Source organism: Hippocampus zosterae, chromosome 17, assembly GCF_025434085.1.
Source record: "Hippocampus zosterae strain Florida chromosome 17, ASM2543408v3, whole genome shotgun sequence".
Classification (NCBI taxonomy): Eukaryota; Metazoa; Chordata; class Actinopteri; order Syngnathiformes; family Syngnathidae; genus Hippocampus; species Hippocampus zosterae.
The window spans coordinates 1,210,394-1,230,391 of NC_067467.1; the positions used below are offsets into that span (position 1 = coordinate 1,210,394).

Here is a 19,998-nt window from a genome sequence, read left to right on the forward strand (position 1 = left end):
AGCGCTCGAGGGAAGGTTGGAGATCACAAAAAGCAGAGCCCGGATCAAATCTCCGTGATCAAGTGCGGATGACGTAGGAGGTGTCATGCATGCCAATAAGACACCGGAAATGGCGTGACGGCATACAGATTTGCCTCGGTTGGCCATATTGAAGGAAAGGGCGGGCCAGATCTGACCTTTGGGCCTTGAGTTTGATGCCTAGGAACCATCAGATAAGTATATTTTAGTGAAACTGGCGCAAAGTCCTCAATGCATGATGGCAACTTGACAAAGGATGGATAGAGAATGAATTGAACAATTCAACAAAAATGCTACGCATGTATTTCTTGAATTGAAATGTCTTATTTCATGGTCAGCGAAGCATTCAAAATATCTGCGTGTGCGCGTCGCCGCCCCCTTCCTCGACCGTAGATGCCCACAGTGTCCCCTCGTACTCCCCTCACAGATATTTCCCACAAGTAGCACCTCGGCTGCAAAGATGCATTGAAGCGGCCCACAGGTGAGTGTTGTCGCCGGTGCAGGATTTGGAGGGTGCGTGTGAGTGCGTGCTTGTGTGTTTAGGAAGCGAGTGAGCGAGTGAGTGGGCTGGGTGGGGACGTCACGAGCTGTGGACACCAGTCTTTGCAAAAACGAGCGAGGCAGCAGCTGCAGCGGCTCCGTCCGTGCCAGGTGAGTTCAGCTTTTGGGTCATGACTAGAAAGTAGCTTGGGTGGAATTGAAAAAAATAATCACAAAACTTGTGTGCTATTGCTACCGATAGGTTTGAAGTGGAAATAAATGAAGTGACTGCAAGGCTGTTTGGAAGGTCATTCCGAGAATATGTTTGGACTCCTCATGATGAATGTTTGAGGGCAGTCTTTTCGTGATCTAAAACTTGACGCATGAGGTACGCGATGCCTTCGTTGGCAGCAATGAGATGGACTGTTTTTTATGCATTGCTGCTCTTCTTGAGGAGACAGGCAGGTACGTTGCCTTTCGACGGGCTTATTTTCATCCCCCAAGTATGCACGCGGCATTTCAACACCTCCTCTAATGGATCCGCCCGTCACCCCCACAGCGTCCGGTAAAGAGAAACAGTGTTCTGTGGCTCCAGTGGGGGCGCTCCACCCAGTTGAGGCCCTGCTGGAGAAGTTTGAGGCGGGCCCGGGCTGTGCCGCCAGAGAGAGTGGGAACAAGGAGACGCATGTCATCGCGGTGGGGAGAGGAACCGGCGGCACGGGTGACAACATGGTGATTAGCACGCATCGTACACGGGTAGAACTTGGTACGAAAGTCACAATGGCATCAAAGGGACCCACATCCCAAAATCCTTCAAAAAAAAAAACATTCCTTCTACTCCAAAGTGATGCAACACTGTCATCTACAGGGATATTTTAGTCATTACAATAGGTTTATAAATCTGAATATCTCAGACGATCTTGCATGCCTCCCTTTTGAAAAATGTCCTTCAGCAATATAGAACTGCGGCCCTTTTCCTTCACAGGTCACAATATTATTGAAGCCGTTGTCTCTAAGTCTGAGCAAGTCAGCGTCGAGAAAAATTTACTTACTCCTCAGCTCCAAGCAACCAATCAGCTGGAGGCTGGAAGCTGAGAGACTGCCCCCTGATCTCCCTGTCATCGTCAAGGCAAGTGCAGCCGAGCTCAAGATGTTTCCGTTCCAAACACCTGCACTCTGTGTTTTTTTTCTTGTATAAGGAAGCGTGTACAACCACATTGATGACATTCACTTAATTGTGTCTTCGGCTCCTTCTTTTAGGTGTCCTCAAACTCCAGCGTACAGTCCCAAACTCTAAGTTTGCTCGTCCGGCCACTTCAGTGGCTCCCTTTCCGCCCGCGTGCGCTATACCGTTGGGCTCTGAAACACCACGGTAACCTGTCGTCTTTGACACACGTTACCCATGGAAACCGAGTCTATGTCCGTCTTGGAGAGGGTGAGCCACTGCCGGAACAACCGTTGAATTCTGCTGTCAAATTGGGCATCCAAAAAAAGAGAAAAGCCACACACAAATGTATAATTGCCGAAAGAACTACCGTTAGCTTATGCTAACATTCACTGGAAACCGCCGTGGACATGCTAACCATTAGCATCAATAGGTGTACTTTTGAACCTGCTCATCGTTAACGGCTAGTTTTTTTTTAAACCTTTATTGAACAAGTCAGAATACAATTCTCAGAAAACAAAACGAACGTGCTACCAATACATACATATTACAAACGTTTAAACAAAAAAGAAGAAAAATAATAATAATTTTTAAAAAAAGAAAAGAATGAAGCCAGCAGCATCTTACGGAGTCGCTTACGGCCGTTGTCAAACTTCTTCTTCATGTGTGACTGCATGACTAAATTATACTGCCCCCCAGTGGCCAAGGTGGCGCATCAGAAGGAGTGGTGGCGCTTGTGGTAACGCAAAGTTATTTGGAAATCTTGTAATGACGCAAAAGAAGTTTTAAATACAGCACATTCAGCGAAATCCATCTTTTTTTTCCCATCTGCCCTTTGCAGATCTGACTCAGCCTCCTGTCTGCCAGCTGAAGTCAATGTTCGTCTCCAACAACTACATGACTTCGGACCTGCAACCGCAGGAAGTGCACGGCTGCGGCCGTTCGGCAGCAAGTCGAAACGACCCCGAGGTTCACGTCATCAAACTCCATTCCGCAGGCTCGGGACTCTGCGGGTGAGTCTTCTCCATCGGATGCCGCCGTCAAGTTCTTCCTTGCGTTCCCCAAAACGGGAGGATGCGCCGTGTGATGCCACCGAGCGCATTTCAAGATGTCTGCTCCAGCTCACTGCAGGTGGAGGTGATCGTCTCCCTGGTGGCCCCGTCGGCCAATTCTTGGAGGCGAAAGGTGGTGCTGATTCTGAGCAGTTCGGTGCCGGTCAACTGGGCCATCGTTGCTCACGACGTCCGGGGTCATATCTTGATTCACGTGAGGGTGCAATTTCTCAATTTGATTTTATTCCAAGGGAAGATGGAAAATGCTTCTTCTCCATTTTTTTGCCTTGGAACTGTGATGAGTGCTCAGCTAATTTTATCCACCCGAATCAAATCGAATCTCTTTTTTGAATGACATCCTATGAGGCCCGCTGGTGCTTTTTCAACAGCTCGCCATTTTGCGCACATGTGTGTGTGTGTATCTTTTGTGCAGTCTTCTAACAGTGTTTCCCCTCCCTACCCTCCTGAGCCTGAACTGAGTCTGACGACCACACTCATCCCTGACCTGTCCACCATACCGGACCTGCTTGCGTGGGCCAAAAAGAACGGCTACCGCAACGTGACCTCTTACACCGAAGCCGATCAGGCCAATCGCTTTGTCATCCAGCTGGTCGAGACCAAGGCAGGTCAGGACTGCGTTTTTTTTTTTTTTTCCATTTTCCATTCCATTTATCCTCACAAGGGCCACGGGTATGCCTGACCCAAAGTATGCGCTTGCATGCTTTTCTTGGGGAGCTCCGGCATTTCAAAAGCATTTTAGGTTCTTTGAAGACTATCGGCGAAAATGATGCAAAATTTTCCACTTTGCATCATTTTACAAGCCTTACCGTGTCACTTCCGACCCCAAATGATCCAAGCTCCAAATTCCTGATTCCGCAACCGGTTTGTATGTTGCATTGTACGCATGTGCATATTTACTCGTGTTTTGGATACGGTTGTAGCGATGAAGGCCATTGCCGAGAGGCCCGCGTGGGCTGAGGAGCGCCAGCTGAGAGAGTGGCTCACTGGCGGAGGGAGAGCCCGCCGGGGCCGAGACGGTTTCGCAGTGCAGTGTGAAGACGGACGCCTCAGCGTGGCAGTGGACCAACGCATCCTACAGGTCTTCCGTGCAAAGCTTCTCACAGTGGGCCCTGCGAGCGTTCCCCTTGGGGGTCTGCGAAATGCAGTCCTTTGCATCGTTTGACGAATTGAACGGACGTACTCCTTGGCTTCTTTATTTTGTACTGAAGCGCCAAAAAAAAAAATGCGACCTTTAATTCTTTCAGAGTTTGCCTGTGCCTGTTTGGGCTGTAACGTTGCGAGACCCGACATGCCAGGCTCAGTCCAACGGGAGTCATTTCCTGTTAGTGTTCCCTGTCATTTCCTGTGGGACTGAGGGACAACTCCTGGGACAGACTCGAGGGGTGCAGTACAAAAACACGGTGAGGTTCACAAAACACGCAGATGAGGAAATGATTGCAATCCACCATTTACAGGGCCCCTTAATCGACCCCGAATAAAGTTCAGCTGTTCTAACAGAATTTTACGACCTTTTTCGTAGACGCTTGGCAACCTTGCGCTATCTCTGACGAGTAACATCAAGGGTGGAAAAAAGTTTTGAAATGATTTCGATTGGTTTAAATAAATGTTTAAAACGTTGCCATTTGAACAGGGGTGTGTTGACTTTTCATTTCCTCCATATTTGCCGGCGGCGTCTCGACGCGACGGCACTATGTCGCGATGGCAGCCGTCGTTGGCTCGTATCGTGCAAGCTTATTGCTCTCCTCTCATCATTTCTTGTTTAGGTGATTTTATGGAAAGAGCAGCCTGCCACCGCGCTGTCAAACAATGAGACTGATTGGATCTCCAGAAGTTCACTCGGAGTCCACGTAAGAAAAGCGCAGATTGAGATTTTTGGTTAGGCAATAGGGAGCACTGAAGTGGACGCACACCTACCAGATCAGGAGCAAGCATCTTTTGACACTACATTTAGCACTAAAATGCAAGAAGAATGCAATGCTCAAAAACACCAATTTTATTTCTTTTTTATAAATAAATAATTTACTTTATATATATGTAATAACATAATTATAATTTATAGAATTTAATATATAATTTAATCATGTAATAAGTAATTTTGTTTTTAATATAATTTTGATGGAGTCCAAGAAGTGCGTCTGTCTGTCTTCTTTTGCTAGTTCAGCTGTTTGGACATGGCGGCCAGCGCGCCTCAACTCGTTCCTGGCGATGATGATGATGTCGATCCTTCTCAGGCGCCCTGGGTTCCGGTTCCTGATCCTGGACCGTTGCACTTTTCCTCACCCAGACTCAAATCGGGGCCTTTGCTTCTCCTGAAGCTTTTCGTCACGGAGAGCTACAAACGGCGACGCGTTGGACCCTGCGTCATCGCTGCTGACCAGCGTGTTTATGTCGAGGTGTCTCGTTTGAGTTTCCATTTTCTTTTTGTAGTTTTTTCTCCAAAATGTAACAAATGTTTCTACATCATCATCCATTTTTTTTTTTCCACTGCAGATTTCTGCCAAGGGGGCCTCCATCGACATCGCCGAGGTGAAGTCATGTGTCGTCTCCCCTCTGTCAGACCCCAAAAGCTCTCCGTTCTGGGCTGTCATACGCAACAACTGTCTCGCCGACCCCTCGCTTACCTTTCCGCGTGCAAAAGTGGAGCGGGAGACCGAAGATGCTGATGAGCAGGAGGAAGAGCCGGAAGACGGACTCGATGATAAAAAAGGTTCCGAGGAGATCAGCGATGAGGATGACGGCATCTCCGTTGACAAGAAAGGCAAGGGGAGAGAAGACCACCCCTCGCGGAAGGACGCAGTGATAAGGCCGCTACGATTTAGTTTCGTCCTGCGACCGGTTTACAACGTCTCCATGCAGTTTCTCCACTGCAGCCTTCGCCTCTGCGTGTCCGACAAGACGACAAGGGAGCCCACAAAGAAGAGAGTCGGAAAAGAATGTCCGGATGGTAAACGTATCCCTCCGCTTTTGTCGAGGACCCTCGGACAGCAGGTACGCAACAACCAGATATGACGCCAAATCATTTGTGGATCAAAGCGCATTTAGTGAAACATCCATTTGCCTGTTGTTCTATTTTTTTTGGCTTGTCAATGATGAATACGGATTTCTTCTTGGCTCCCCAAACCGCAGTGCGAGATTCGAAACCTGTCCCGGCCCATGGTGGTCACTCAGCCGGTGAGCTCGCTGGCGCGTAAAGCGCCGAAGACTTCCACGGTCCTACGAACCAAGAGACTGAGTGTCTCTCCTCAGGCCATTCCTGCCTCACCACAACAAAGAAGTGAGTGCGTCTTTGAGCACATATCGAGCCGGCAATTCTTCATTTTAAAGCCTAACCGAGGACATCCGTAGGTTCTTCATTGCAGACGGGTCCGCTGATTGGAATCGCCTTGGCAGCCTTTGTATTGGGGGTCGGTTTGATGGCGGGGCTGTGGTACGTCTGCAGTCCCACAGGTAATGCCATCAACACAACTGCCACATGTGTAATCAGCAGCAGGCCAGACAATGAGTAATAAGTAAAATATGAAAAAAAAAAACGTTATTGAATTTTGGGGATTGGAAACAAACTGACAATATCTCATCTCAGTGGTGTTGAAAAAAAAATGGCAAAGAAACACAAAGTCGCCACACGTGATTTGCACTTTGCGGGCCACATCAATAATGTCAGCGGCCAGATCTGGCCCCCGGGGCCATGTGTTTTGACACCCGTGCTTCATACAGTTATTATGATTCAGGTCGATTGCAACATGGATGCATCTGTGTATATTCTATTTACTAAATGGGCCAGAGTACCAAACAGATTGTCAAAACTTTGCCATCAACGGTTACAGAAAATGTGTCACCATTGGTGAGCACCTGCAAAGTGTGAAGAACGTTTTTTTTTTGCAGCTGTTGTTGAATCAGTTTTTCCTCCAACAGAGGGAAGACATGGTAGGCTGAGATGAGTTCAGACAAAATACTCTGAAATTGCTGCCAAGGCAGAGCGTGACCAACATCCCTCCTGCTCATTCCGGACTTGTATAAATCCAGACTAGGTTTTTACAGCTGCTGCCTATTTAAAACTGGAGGTGTAACCACGCGGGATGATGTCTTTGCATCCTCAGAAAACGAACTGGAGGCCAAATCAAAGATGGCCTCCACCACCACCATTTTCCAATATCTGTGTTCAAGCGGGGAATAGCCGTGACTTTTAGCTATAGTCACGAGAAGATCTCTGGTTGCAGACTGGCTCGTGTTGAGGTGCTACCAAACTGCCATTCAGAGCATCCTGTGTCACCAAAGTGTGGCTTCGCTGTTTCGCGGATTGTTTTTTTTTGGGCAGCCATTTTCTTTTTACACACAGTGCCTTAAGTTCCGCTCCTGATTGTCGAAGGGCTGAACAGTCTCCACGCCTCGTCTCTGTACAGCTTGTCAAATTTACGTTTGCAACAAAAACAGGTTTTGATGGTTGGTTTAATTCAATATTGTACTATAAACAATATCGTATTGTGTCATTATCGTAAAAAAATAAAGCTGAGTGGAACTGTCGCAATTCCATCTTCATGGTTATACACTATTCATGAATGTGTGTAGGTTATTCTGCCCCCTGCTGTTATATTTGAGGGTTGCATTGAGTGGTGAATGCGAAGCCACGTCATTTTGAGCAAAGAGACGCAAGCGTAAGCTGCATTCGGCAAGGGGCTGCGATTTATTCTAATACTCCTAAATTCCCGTTTAGAAGGCTAAACGGTATGTGGCAATGACTAATGTGTGTGGGGGTCGGGGGGGGGGGGGTTTGCTGTTGAGATGTATTTAGGGATGTTGTACTTCATAGTTTTTCACCCCAAAATGGTGTTCATCAGCGACGGCCGTGTGGACAATAAAGGCTGTTGAACATTGGTCGACTCGTCGAGTCTTTCTAAACCATTACGAGCAGTCACGCTGACTACTTTACGGATTGATCGCGGATTCTTTTTTGGGACGCAACCGCAGCGATAAACGAGGGTTCACTGTACGTAAGCTTTATTGAAAACAAAATGAAATGAAAAGAACAACTGCATTTATTTATTTATTCTCGCTAAAACTTCCATAATCAGTCTTCTGCGTGGCACAGGTGCGAGGCAGTCAGTTTTGCGCGTATATGCTTCCATAGCCACACGGAGCCTCTTGGTGTCGCTGTAGGTCGACCCTGCGTTGGAAGTTGCGGCGACAGCGCGGGCAGCTGAACGGTCGGTGGCCGTCGTGTTTGCGAGTGTGAGTGATGAGGTTGGAGCTTTGGCTGAATCCTCGGCCGCACACCTTACACACGTGCGGTTTCTCACCTGAGCCCAGAAAAAGAGGGCGGGGCCCACTCAATTGGATATCCGACAGCCGTTGGCGACAACTACCGCACCGCACCTCACCTGTGTGGACGAACGTGTGTTTCTTCATGTCTGACTTCTGGTGGAACCTTTTGCCACAGTACTGGCACGGGTACGGCCTCGTGTCGGAGTGGATGAGCAGATGCGTGGACAGCGTCGACGAGCGCTTGAACATTTTTCCACATACCTTGCAGCCGAAGCTCCGTGCCTGTTTTGGGCGAGGGAACGCGTCACTTGTAACTTGACCGTTGACCATTCAAGGTGATCCGGGGACATTACCTTGGTTCTGCCGAAGCTGTCGATTGCGGCGAAAGTCATCGAGGACATGTCGGGGGCTTGGGACCTCATCAATGGGACAGGAAAGCCGGCGCCGACGTGAGCTCGCAGATCGTCGGACCGCGAAAGAGACTGAAGGATAAAGACGGGTCGTCGTGAATCAGGGGCTCAATGAGCATTTTCACCTTGAGTGCTTGCTTCTTCGGTACCGATTTAAGTGAATGGCGAGCAAATAACGGAAACTCGCGTACACGCGTCGGCACGGATCGCGCGAATGATATAATCGATGATGATTTAACAAGGGAGGAAACGTCAATATTGAGACTTGTTTCTGCAAACGTCTGCAAGCGCTCAAATTTTTCAACATCGCCAAAATACGAGAGGCGCCCGCTGAGTGCGAAATACGGCGCGATGCAGTTCAACGGCAACTTTCCTCAAAAGCGCTTCCTGACCTCGCTGGTTTCGAATTGAACGTTTAGCCGTGCGCGATCGGTGCGCTAGTTGTTTCTTTTCCGACTGTCACTGAATGGGAGGCAAAGTACCTTTTCGCAGAGCGGACAGTGGCTGAGTGGAGTTCCGAGGTCCGTATGCGATGCGCGACACAGGAGCGTGAAGACCAGCCGTTCCAGTTCTCGCTCTCTGTCCGACGTCTGGTGTCTTTCCGCTGACCGAGCAGAGTCCCGCACGCCGTGAGTATTCCTCTCGCCGGAGTTTGCTGGAGGAAGAAACCGCAAGTTGTTCTTTGAATGCAATTCACGAACGTCTCGACCGCGATAGAAAACCGATCCTTGGAGTTACCAGACGCGCAGGCCTCCTTTGGAAGACAGCGTTGACTCTGAAAAGACGTTCCCTCCCACGGGGGATCGCCCTCAGACGGGGACTCCTTCGGGAAATCGGCCCGCACGTCATCTTCGGTGTCCGCCGGCTGAACTCGATCAGCGTGAGATCGATCCCGCCGTCTGAAGAAGTCCTTGGGCGCACCAGCGGGGTGATTCCTTTTACCCCTCACAAGAAACGACCGCGGCATGGCACGATCGATCTGCACAAGTCAGGCGAGTCATCATCCGAGCGATCGTTAAAACACCTGCCGGCGCGCGTTCGTTTGAAATGCCAAAGTTTGAGGTTTCCAACGCAGCAGCCCCGCCACCTGCGCAAAACCTTCTCGACGACTTCCACAATCGCTGTGAACTGACGACAGCCTATTTGGACAGCCGGCAAAACGGCAAAGCTCATATTTGATAACGATTCTTGACGTGCGCAAATGGTCTTGTTGTCATTTGCAGTAGTGTACAACTGCCGTCAATCTTTAGATTATTTAAAAGCTTTTTGTTTTTTGTTTGTTTCCGGCAATGCCGTCTTATGAATAGCCAACAGTCAAAAATTGTTCCATGCCACTCATAGTTTTGCTCCCCTGCAAAAATGACGACAATAAAAAGAATAACTCTCTGCCGATGTGATTCTGACCGTAATGAAAACAAACTTTTACTGATGAAATGTAACACGACACAAATATTTCTGACATGATATCATTTATCAAGTCAAGTCAAGAGTATTTCTCGAGCACTTTCAAACAGCCATCGCTGCATACAAAGTGGAGCGATTTAACATGCACAATAAACAGTAAGACAAATCGGTAATAAAGGCGGTAGAAAGCACCAAGCAGTAAAATCAAGAACAAATCTAAGTCATGCTGAGTCGAACGCCAAATTCATCATCGTCTAACTCGGCAAAGCTTTGATATGAAAGTTATTTTCCGAATATATGCCCACCTATCACGGTAATATCATGTCGATAATCTTGATATTTCATAATGATGCCACAATCAGAAATGTATGAATATTCCAAACAAATTGAAATATCAGGTTGCAGTACAGAAAAAAAATTTTTTCTGTGGCAAAGTGCTGTCCTTACCTCTGACGCGCGCAGACGAATGTCAGTAACGTCCTCTTTTCTCCTACCCGAGGCACATCTGCTGGTGACACGCCAAAGGTTTGAACGCATCTTGAAAAGTTACAGGGTGAGAGAAACACCCTTGTTCCAAAACACCAAACAAAAATGGTTGCACGACGCGTCAACGACATTTTCCCCCTTCGCTTAGTCTTGGCAATGTTGCCACATTTGGATTTTCAAGTAGCACATTATGGGGGTGTGGGGGGACGGCGTCCATTTGTGAATTCACGTTAGGATAAAACGGATGGCCTTGAGTCACCTTATGATGCGGACGCACAAACTGTGGCTTGAACATCCCACCATCAAATTGAGTAATGAGATGAAAAAGCTCTGCACAGGTGAAGACGGGCTGGGGGGGGTGGGGGGGTTCTCATCCGTGGTACAATTTGGTCATGAATACAAAACTCAAGCTAATCTGGAAGCGTTCTGGGACATATTTTTTTTTTCTCATTGGGTTGCTGACTGGCAAAGTCGTATCACGTCAAATCTATGACTTCACTACCAGACTGTCATTTAAAAGTCTCAAAATAAAACAAACTCTGAATTCATTCAAACTCTGAATTCATTCAATCTTGACAAGTGAACCGTTTCTGTCCCCGGACTGATATCGAATCATTGAGGGCCAACTACAAGAAACCAAAACGGTCTTTCTAAGCATTATGGACTTTTTTTTCCTTTTTCTTTTTTGTACACATCTTCTGCGAGCAGGATAAGAAAGCGCTCGTCTGCCTTGATGTGCATGGAGAGAGGCACGTCGCAGGCCTGTGGTCGGTGTGGTGGGGGGCTCGTGAGTCTCTCCGAGGGGCTGGTTGGGGGAGCAGGCGAGAGGTGTGCAGGGAAGTGAGACGGGCTGGTGGGTTTGGTGGGTTTATGCCTCACTGGGGTTGGAGTGGGGGGTGAGGGGGGGGGGTTCAAATCTTGTGTTCTTCTTATGGTTGTGGCAAGCTGTCTTTCTAAGAACCAGAAAGATGGAGAGGATGGAAGAGAAAGAAACATGCCTACCATGACAGTATGTTGCTTTGTTTCACAGGCTGACTTTTTTTGGAGTGTTCCATCAACCTGCCATGCATGTTTTTGGAGAGGAAACCGGAATACCCGAAAAAAAAAAAAAAAAAAACACGCGGGCGCGGGGACATTCTGCAAACTCCACACAGGAAGGCCAAAGGCGGAATCGAACCCTGCGCTCTGCGTTGTGAGGCAGACATGCTAACCAGTCGTCCACCCGATTAATCTACGCTTAAACTCTAATGCGGCGTTACGCAACATTGTGATTCAAATTCAAATCTGGCTTCCTGTACCTTCTTATTTTCTGTCCAGGAGCTCCAACGCGTGCGTGACACCCGCTTTTGCTTAGTTAGATGCATCTGAATAGCTCAAATATTCAAGTTTGTATTTTACAGTCATGTGAAACCAAAACATTAAATGCATAAGTCTCTGTATTAAAATTGTGATCATTTTGATGGGGGGTCGGGGGGTTCCTCATGATAATTTCTTGAGAAAGTGAGTTCTGTTGTTTTTTTTTTTTTTTGTGAGGTGAAAGCTATAATGACCAAAGTAAGAACCATGAAAATGCGGGTGGTGGCCCTCTGTGGTTTCAGTTGCGGGACTGGTGTCAAAAAGTGTGATGCCACTTTCCCACAGCCGACAGCTTCTTTATCTCTCTCGAACACCAACACGCTACAGTTCTCGCACATTTGCAACTTTCTTCCACTTTGCCTTGTGATGATGGTTTATTTCAAGTCACGATGGCACAGTTGGCAACTTGATATTTTGGATTCAAAGAAATCGTCATTACGATAAGCGATAAACGACTGTGATGGTAAAACAGGATGTATAAACGACCCACAATATATTTCGAGCCATGGGAACGACAGGGTGTACGAGCTCTCAATATCACACGGTCACACACTCTGCCGGTGCCTCCCACTGAACAGGAAACAGAAATATTGCCGATACATTTTCTCTCACGGATGATGTCATTTTACAGTTTTAACAGATCTACACACACACACACACACACACAGGGAGAAATATGCAGATTATAACAGTTGAGATGGTTTCCATCAAATGATTTCAAAAGAATGTACGTTACATTATGTACTATGCGAAATAGTACAGTTGTACGTTACATTATGTACTATGCGAAATAGTACATACATTCAGTACATACCGTACGTGCTCTATTTGGACACTCAATTAGGTACATTTGTATAACCGCGAGACCAGTGGCTTAAAGTTTGAGTTGTTGGATGACTGTGTTTAAAATTATACATACATCTCTTCTCAAATTTGATAATGGATTTAGGGGTTTCAATTTGGGATTGAAAACTGCGTGCACACGACCTTCCCGGAAGGTTTGTCTCTCTTTTTCGCGCCACGCGCTGCTCCAGGCACCACCTCCGCAGTGATGTCACATCCGTATCAGCAAACTGACCAATAAAGTCAGGTCGAATTTCTTGTCAGCCAATGAGAGGCAAGAAAGACCGCTTCCTGTGCGATCGACTCGCGGGAAAACAGACAGGAAGAAGTTGAGTTTTGCCGCGAAAAGAGTGACCGGAACCATTGTTTGCAGAACTTTGACGGTCGTGCGATTTTTTTGTCTTAATTCGCAACCCGCGCTGCTTGAATCATGTCTGGCTTTGACGATCCTGGAATCTACTACAGCGACAGCTTCGGAGCGGGAGAACAAGGCCCAGATGAAGGTGGACAGAAGCGGATTCAGATCAAGAAACGATTCCGTGAATTTCTCCGACAGTTTAGAGTGGGAACCGACCGAACTGGCTTCACATATAAATACAGGTAGGTGGTCCACAATCGCATGAGTTCAATTCCACGTTTAAAGAGTGGATTGCAAAAAGTTCCGATGCTAGTTCCACACGAGGAGTATTTTTCAAAGGAAACGGTGATGTATGTTGAGACAAATGAACAGATGTGTCTAAGTACTCTCTACACAAATAGAAGTCCAGCTACTTACATTAAAAATAAAATTAAACTGAAATGAAAAAAAAACTCGCAGTAGATTACATTCATAATACAAACTACGAAATATATTTAAGTACACAATTAAACGTATTTTTATTGTTAGTCGCATGCAATGCCTGTTTTGATAACAAAAGGGGAAAAAATATCTTGAATAAAGCCAAAGATGGGGAATATCTTCGAGTTGAAGTTAAAAAATATTTACGGTATGTGCTCATCCCAGAGATTGAATCGGGTAAGGAACCATTCATTGCAATTCCTTACTGAATGATCTCCACTTGAATGAAACCTTACTGTCGCTTACTTTGTTACGGCTTTGTTGATCTTTTTTGAGCTCTTATTGTTTGTCTGCATTTTAGAGATGAGTTGAAAAGACACTACACCCTCGGGGAGTACTGCGTTGAGGTGGAGATGGAGGACCTTGCCAGCTTTGACGAGGATCTGTCCGATTGTCTGTACAAGCTTCCTTCAGACAATCTGCCTCTGGTAAAATGCCGTAATCAAACCTCGGCTATGTGGCTATAATGGGATGGATATGTATCGCGATTTTAATCTGTTAAAAATGACCGCAACGAACAGTTGGAGGAGGCCGCTAAGGAGGTCGCCGATGAGGTGACACGTCCACGTCCGGTCGGAGAAGAGACCGTGCAAGACATTCAAGTCATGCTGAAGAGCGACGCACATCACGCCTCTCTCCGCAGCCTTAAGGTCAAACAAATGCAAGCCAACCTTCTGGTTTGATTTCTTAAGGCGACTCTGTGGTTATTTCAACCGGTCAATTCTTTCCTTTGCAGTCCGAGCAGGTGTCTCGTCTGGTGAAAGTACATGGCATCATCATCTCGGCGACACCCGTGAAGGCCAAGGCCACCAAGGTGTGTCTGCAGTGTCGAAGCTGTCGTCACGTCATCAACAACATCTCTGTGCCTCCGGGCCTGCAGGGCTACGCTCTTCCTCGCAAGTGCAGCAAGTAAGTATGACTCGGGTGGGGGGGGGGATAACAACGGGCACACGCCGACGGTTTTATAAACGACTTGTCCACGTTCTCTTTCCACAGCACAAATAGCACCGCGAGACTGAAGTGCCCCATGGACCCCTATTTTATCATCCCGGATCGCTGCGTTTGCGTTGACTTTCAAACACTGCGACTGCAGGAGTCTCCGGATGCCGTACCGCACGGAGAAATGCCTCGGCACCTTCAGCTCTACTGTGACAGGTTAAATATGTTCTACCTCAATCTGGCAAAAAAGACATTTGAAGCATAGCATAGCGTTTTAATTGAATAGAATGATGTCAAAGTCACGGGGCAAACTCACAGTCCTTCCTTTTGCCAGATACCTGTGCGACCGGGTGGTCCCAGGGAACCGAGTGACCATCATGGGCATCTACTCTATCAAGAAGATGGCCGCTGTGAAGGCCAAAGGCAGAGAGAAGAGTGCCGGAGTGGGAATTCGTGCATCCTACCTGAGAGTGATCGGCATCCAAGTTGACACAGAAGGGGCAGGTAAAAAAAAAAAAGAAGAAGAGAGAGAGACACACAAATCTGAACCTGACCACTTTTGCTCTACAGGCCACAGCACAATGCTAAAGTGTTCTGTCCCCGGCAGGTCGTGGCGCTACTGGATCGGTGTCGCCACAGGAAGAGGAGGAGCTGCGGACGCTGGCTGCTTCTCCTGATGTTTACACCTCGCTGGCTCGCTCCGTTGCTCCCTCAATCTACGGCAGCGATGACCTCAAAAAGGCCATCACCTGTCTGTTGTTTGGAGGCTCGAGAAAGAGGTGAAATGACAAAAGGCGAGCAGAGCGCTTGGCATTTGTCGCTCACCCCGGCTTATAGGTGTTCATATCCTTTTTCTAGGCTGCCCGATGGTCTCACTCGTAGGGGAGACATCAACCTGCTCATGCTTGGAGATCCTGGTACCGCCAAGTCTCAGTTGCTCAAGTTTGTGGAGAGAAGCTCGCCCATTGGGGTAACGTTTTTTTTTTCTCTCAAAATTAACCCCGCCACTAGTAGTGGAAAAAATTATGAGACTCTGCCCCACCCAAAATGCTTGTACAGTATTTGTCACTTGCAATAGTTGAAAATAAAAATCCCTTCTTTTATTGAGGGTTTTGTCGCCCCCTTGTGGCGTTGAATATGTGAGTTTTTCAACAACTGACAGAATAGGCTGCAAAAAAAAAACATGAATAGGTGAATTTGCGATTGACAAGGCGAAGGATAACTGCACTCACGTTTGTACTGCATAATCATCAGCCCACATTTCCAAACCTCATGAATTAAATCGAGCGATTGTCAGCTCTTGTTTTGCGCACCTTCAGGTTTACACCTCAGGGAAAGGGAGCAGTGCCGCTGGTCTGACCGCCTCCGTTTTGAGGGACCCGGCTACGCGTGGCTTCATCATGGAGGGTGGCGCTATGGTTCTGGCTGATGGCGGCGTTGTCTGTATTGATGAGTTTGACAAGGTACGGTTCGTTAATGGGGCAAATAGCGTCTTTATGAAAAGCAAGTACTACTGTATATCCACAAACCCAATTCTTGCCCCATCGAAGCTACTCGGCGCATATAGGCAAAAAAAAAACGTTTAAAAAATGTTGCGCAACATCTGTAAGATTCAAGAGCAAAATCTTAATTGAGAATTTTAAAACAAACCCAAATTTGTCTTATTTTTGCAGATGCGAGAAGATGACAGAGTTGCCATCCACGAGGCCATGGAGCAGCAGACCATCTCCATCGCCAAGGTGATAGCTTGATTCGACTGAAGGCTAATACTTAGCACAAGATGGATTCCAGCTGCGGCGCTCTGCTGATGACGACGCGCCTCTCGCAAGTTAACGCTTGACCAAAATCGTCCGCTCTTGCCAGGCTGGCATCACCACCACTCTGAACTCTCGCTGCTCAGTGCTGGCCGCTGCCAATTCCGTGTTTGGCCGCTGGGATGACACCAAGGGGGAGGACAACATTGACTTCATGCCCACCATCTTGTCCCGATTCGACATGATCTTCATCATTAAAGACTTGCACGACCAGCAGAGGGACATGGTAATGGATGAGCCTTGTGTGTTTTCCTCGACGGTCGCATCCTTAAGTTTCCGGTTTGTCATTTTTTGCCCTCTTGATATTTTGCAGACACTGGCCCGTCACGTTATGAACGTTCATCTGAGTGCCCAGACGCAAACGGAAGGTGTTGAGGGTGAGATTCCGCTGGCCACCTTTAAGAAGTACATCGCCTTTGCCAGAGCGTAAGTCTCGCTTTCGCTTTCTTTCGTCATGACGGACATACTTTCCGCAAATAGGAATCGTTTTCGATCTGAAATTGCTCTTGCAGGAAATGTGGCCCTCGTCTGTCTGCCGCCGCGGCCGAGAAGTTGAAAAACAGATACGTGCTGATGAGGAGCGGCGCAAGGCAGCACGAGAGGGAAACGGACAAAAGAGCCTCCATCCCAATCACTGTCAGGTACTTAATCTCGGGTGCCATACAAATGTTGTATGTTTAAAAAGATGTTTCTGGAGCTGGTCCGCTTAATTTTGGCTGCCTTCAACGTCATTTTTTTTTGGTCTGGGCTATATTCCAGGCAACTGGAGGCTGTTGTGCGCATCGCCGAGTCGTTGGCCAAAATGAAACTGCAGGCCGTCGCCGGAGAAGAAGAAGTGGATGAGGCGCTGCGACTTTTCCAAGTTTCGACGCTGGATGCCGCGCTCTCGGGCAGCCTCTCGGGTGTGTTTTGAGTCACTACGTCATACCAGTTTTGCCTTGGTGTTTTTTTTATAAACATGATTCCATTCTGACACACAGGAGTGGAAGGTTTCACCACTCAAGAGGACCAGGAGATGCTTTCCCGCATTGAGAAGCAATTAAAGAGGCGCTTCGCCATCGGCTCCCAAGTGTCTGAGCACAGCATCATCCAAGACTTTGCCAAACAGGTCAGTCGGAAGGTGGAAAAGGACGCACACAAACACCCCGATGGCAAAGACTATCATCGCCTCCAGAGTGTATTTATCTTATTTTGTGCTTTGAATCGTCACAAAGCTGTAAATATTATCCTGAACTGATTTTTTTTAAATATATGTGAGAAGCATTTCAAATGTTTTTTTTGTCTTTTTTTTTTTTGGGGTGGTTCATTGTGATCCGCCATGCAGAAATATCCCGACCACGCCATCTACAAAGTTCTCCACCTGATGTTGCGGAGGGGTGAGCTTCAGCACCGTATGCAGAGAAAAGTCCTCTACAGAGTCAAATAGATGATTGTGCCACATCGAGTGCATGTTGATGTAAGTGCTTCCCCACATTTGCCTCTCATCATCATTTTGTTCAACTTTGGAGTCAAAGATGAAAATGTTTTTCCCCCCAACATGGATGTTTTTGTTGAACAAAAAAGAGGCGTTTGCCCCCGTAAAGAATTGAAATTCTGAAAATCATCAATAAAATGTTATCATAGCAAATTATTGTTGGATTTTTCGGAAGCAAACTGATTAACTGTATGTTGAATTGTAATTTGCCTTTTCGTACATTAAAGGGAAAAACTACCGATAGCGACGTGTATAAAGTTGGCGGGTCCGCCCCACAGTGCAGAGGTGCGGGGTTCGATTCTGGCATGATCATCTTTCCAAGCAAAATGGCTCCAAATGTCAAGTGTTCCACGTTTGGTGATTAGAGTTGAGCTCTGGAGTTTCCCCTCGGGGGGGTTGTGACGAGTGTCAAGCAGAAAAAAAACAGATGAATGTACTATCAACAAATCTGTTTCCTCTTTTAATGTTTGTTTCAACAAATACATCCGTATACTCTGGAATTAAAACAAAAAAGGACATACAGTCGTTGTTGTTCAATCAAATACAAGTGCGGACATTTTTAATAGCCATGGATCCAGTTGTCTTTTGTTTTTTATTAGTAAAGTGCTCTGGGTGCTTGCGGCGCTGGGTAAGACTACAAGAGATACATTCCCGTTCCAATCGTAGCCAACGTGACGCACAGTCCCACGGTGAAAGGCGTGAGCGGAGGAAATGGCAAAGCGGCGCGGTTGATCTTCGACGCTTCGGTTGCGACACACAAAAGCTTCTGCAAGTCATCAAAAACCTGTCGGGGAAACAAAACGCGTCAGCAGATTTACTCAAAACACTCTGCGTCGGTTCCTCTAAGGGTCCTTCTTGACATTGCCCCCCCCCCAACGAAACTCTTGGGATGAAATAGTCACCTGGGTGTTGAACTCAAATGCCCGAACCGCCTCCTCCAGCACAGCCGCCCTCTCCGCCTCGGTCAGCTCGATGGCGTTCATGCGACTCCTGTACAGCTGCTTGAAGCGATTAGCGCTGGTCACGCCCGGGAATGAGAAAAAGGAAAGCCCCTCCTTTCCTGTCAGTCGCAGGGATTTCTGGGTAATTTTTCCCAGCACTTGACCTCCTGACAGATCGCCAAGATATCGAGTGTAAGCGTGGGCCACCAGCAGCACCGGATTCTTTTGACCAATCTGCAGAAGAGAACGTGGCGTTGGGCAATTTGCCTCGTTGCAAATCCGTCGTGGGACCGACCGGCCGGCCGTTGCGTTTTGCGTTCACCTCTCGTAGCCTCTGCGTGTATCTGTGGGTGGCAGCCGGAACAATCACCTTCCCGCTCCAATCCGGGCCGAAAAAATGCTCCAAGTCGCTCTCCAGGTATTCCAGGCGAGCAAGTTCCTGTGGGAAGTAGATCGGTGCGACCGCCGGATGGCAACAATTCTTATCCAGTTCCTCTTCTAGCACCTTGTAGATCTCATGGAGGGAACACAGCAGGAGCTGACGGAGGCATCAGATGCTTGAATTTCACGTTGAGGTGAATAATAAATCTGGGTATCTCGTTTTGGATACATTTTTTTAGCAATGTGCATTCAGAGTTCTTTTTTTTTATGGCTCAAGAAACACTTACCGGTAACTAATATTTGTGGTCGTAGCCAAATCATACCGATGTATTATTAACTGAAGGAATTTGTGTGGAACCGACCTTGTACTGCGGCAGTGTGATCTGTCCCCTTTGGTAACTGAGCATCAGCTCGGTATTTTCAGCTCTCACGTGGTTTTCCTTTGTGGCTTCTTTAATCTGCTCGGACAAATCACTGTTGACGGCACAATCAATGATTTTAACTGCGTTCAGGACGGTGATGGCAATTTTCTTTTTCTGAGTGTCATACCTGCCCTCTTCCCACGTGTCATATTTCCTTGCACTTTTCTTGGTCTCCATCTACACGGGCGAGTACGCGTTTAATCAAATACAGCTCTACACCAACTATGATTCTATGAATAAATATACAGCATCTTACCTTATCGATGTCGGTGCTGCTCGAGGGACTTTAGAATCGAGGCTCTGACACTCGTTGCTTAGTGGGTTCCCCTTTGGCCTCACCGAGCCATCGCGTCTCATTTATACACGGGCATAATGTGCGGAAGGTGCTGAGACAGATGGGAAGTGCTACTGATGACTCGCATGACTCTGCTCGCTTGCGACATAACGTGACGTTGCAGATGTGAGGAGAAAAAATGACAAACCATGACACGGTAGAATTTCTCAGTTTTGGTTTTGGGATTTCAGCTGAACAAACAGGCCCCGTGGAGTGACCTTTGGAGAGCAACATGCTCAAAGCTAAAAGGGGGCACAAGGAACCCGAGTTTGAAACACTTCACAGCAGACTTCACAGTTGTTGTTGAAGTGATCATCAAATAGCTGCTGTCCAATAACAATGATGCAATGTATTATTTTTC

The 19,998-nt window shown here is 47.3% G+C and overlaps 4 protein-coding genes and 1 long non-coding RNA gene across 6 annotated transcripts; 3 read left to right on the top strand and 2 right to left on the bottom strand.

The window, feature by feature from the left end:
• The first annotated feature begins 33 nt into the window (after positions 1-33).
• On the top strand, positions 34-6,242 carry engl (endoglin, like). Its single transcript, XM_052049881.1, has 15 exons — positions 34-673; positions 769-963; positions 1,058-1,230; positions 1,484-1,627; positions 1,759-1,933; positions 2,505-2,676; positions 2,785-2,929; positions 3,149-3,341; positions 3,657-3,814; positions 3,981-4,136; positions 4,500-4,583; positions 4,968-5,129; positions 5,227-5,724; positions 5,863-6,010; positions 6,082-6,242. Exons 2-15 carry the CDS (start codon positions 882-884, stop codon positions 6,240-6,242), a joined length of 2,451 nt encoding a protein of 816 aa, XP_051905841.1. The 5' UTR covers positions 34-673; positions 769-881.
• A 1,531-nt stretch (positions 6,243-7,773) lies between these two features.
• On the bottom strand, positions 7,774-9,572 carry LOC127589596 (zinc finger protein Gfi-1-like). Of its 2 annotated transcripts, XM_052048821.1 has the most exons (5): positions 9,144-9,572; positions 8,888-9,060; positions 8,349-8,477; positions 8,107-8,277; positions 7,774-8,025 (listed from the first exon to the last, which is right to left on the bottom strand). In XM_052048821.1, the coding sequence occupies exons 1-5, from the start codon at positions 9,370-9,372 to the stop codon at positions 7,834-7,836; spliced, it is 894 nt and encodes a 297-aa protein (XP_051904781.1). In that variant the 5' UTR covers positions 9,373-9,572; the 3' UTR covers positions 7,774-7,833. The 2 variants fall into 2 exon arrangements, with proteins under 2 accessions (XP_051904781.1, XP_051904780.1); XM_052048820.1 differs by having other exon boundaries at positions 7,774-8,277.
• Positions 9,573-10,853: 1,281 nt separating this feature from the next.
• LOC127589615 (uncharacterized) lies at positions 10,854-12,080 on the top strand. Its single transcript, XR_007959453.1, has 2 exons — positions 10,854-11,148; positions 11,326-12,080. It is a non-coding gene; the product is annotated as an uncharacterized LOC127589615 (long non-coding RNA).
• A 720-nt stretch (positions 12,081-12,800) lies between these two features.
• Positions 12,801-17,712, top strand: mcm5 (minichromosome maintenance complex component 5). Its single transcript, XM_052048780.1, has 16 exons — positions 12,801-13,094; positions 13,634-13,760; positions 13,854-13,982; positions 14,069-14,241; positions 14,329-14,487; positions 14,606-14,775; positions 14,879-15,050; positions 15,130-15,241; positions 15,591-15,734; positions 15,945-16,010; positions 16,135-16,311; positions 16,399-16,511; positions 16,598-16,726; positions 16,845-16,987; positions 17,066-17,193; positions 17,410-17,712. Exons 1-16 carry the CDS (start codon positions 12,925-12,927, stop codon positions 17,509-17,511), a joined length of 2,214 nt encoding a protein of 737 aa, XP_051904740.1. The 5' UTR covers positions 12,801-12,924; the 3' UTR covers positions 17,512-17,712.
• A 281-nt stretch (positions 17,713-17,993) lies between these two features.
• Positions 17,994-19,717, bottom strand: hmox1a (heme oxygenase 1a). Its single transcript, XM_052048829.1, has 6 exons — positions 19,560-19,717; positions 19,431-19,480; positions 19,244-19,355; positions 18,823-19,038; positions 18,462-18,734; positions 17,994-18,343 (listed from the first exon to the last, which is right to left on the bottom strand). Exons 2-6 carry the CDS (start codon positions 19,478-19,480, stop codon positions 18,194-18,196), a joined length of 801 nt encoding a protein of 266 aa, XP_051904789.1. The 5' UTR covers positions 19,560-19,717; the 3' UTR covers positions 17,994-18,193.
• Between the last annotated feature and the right edge of the window lie 281 nt (positions 19,718-19,998).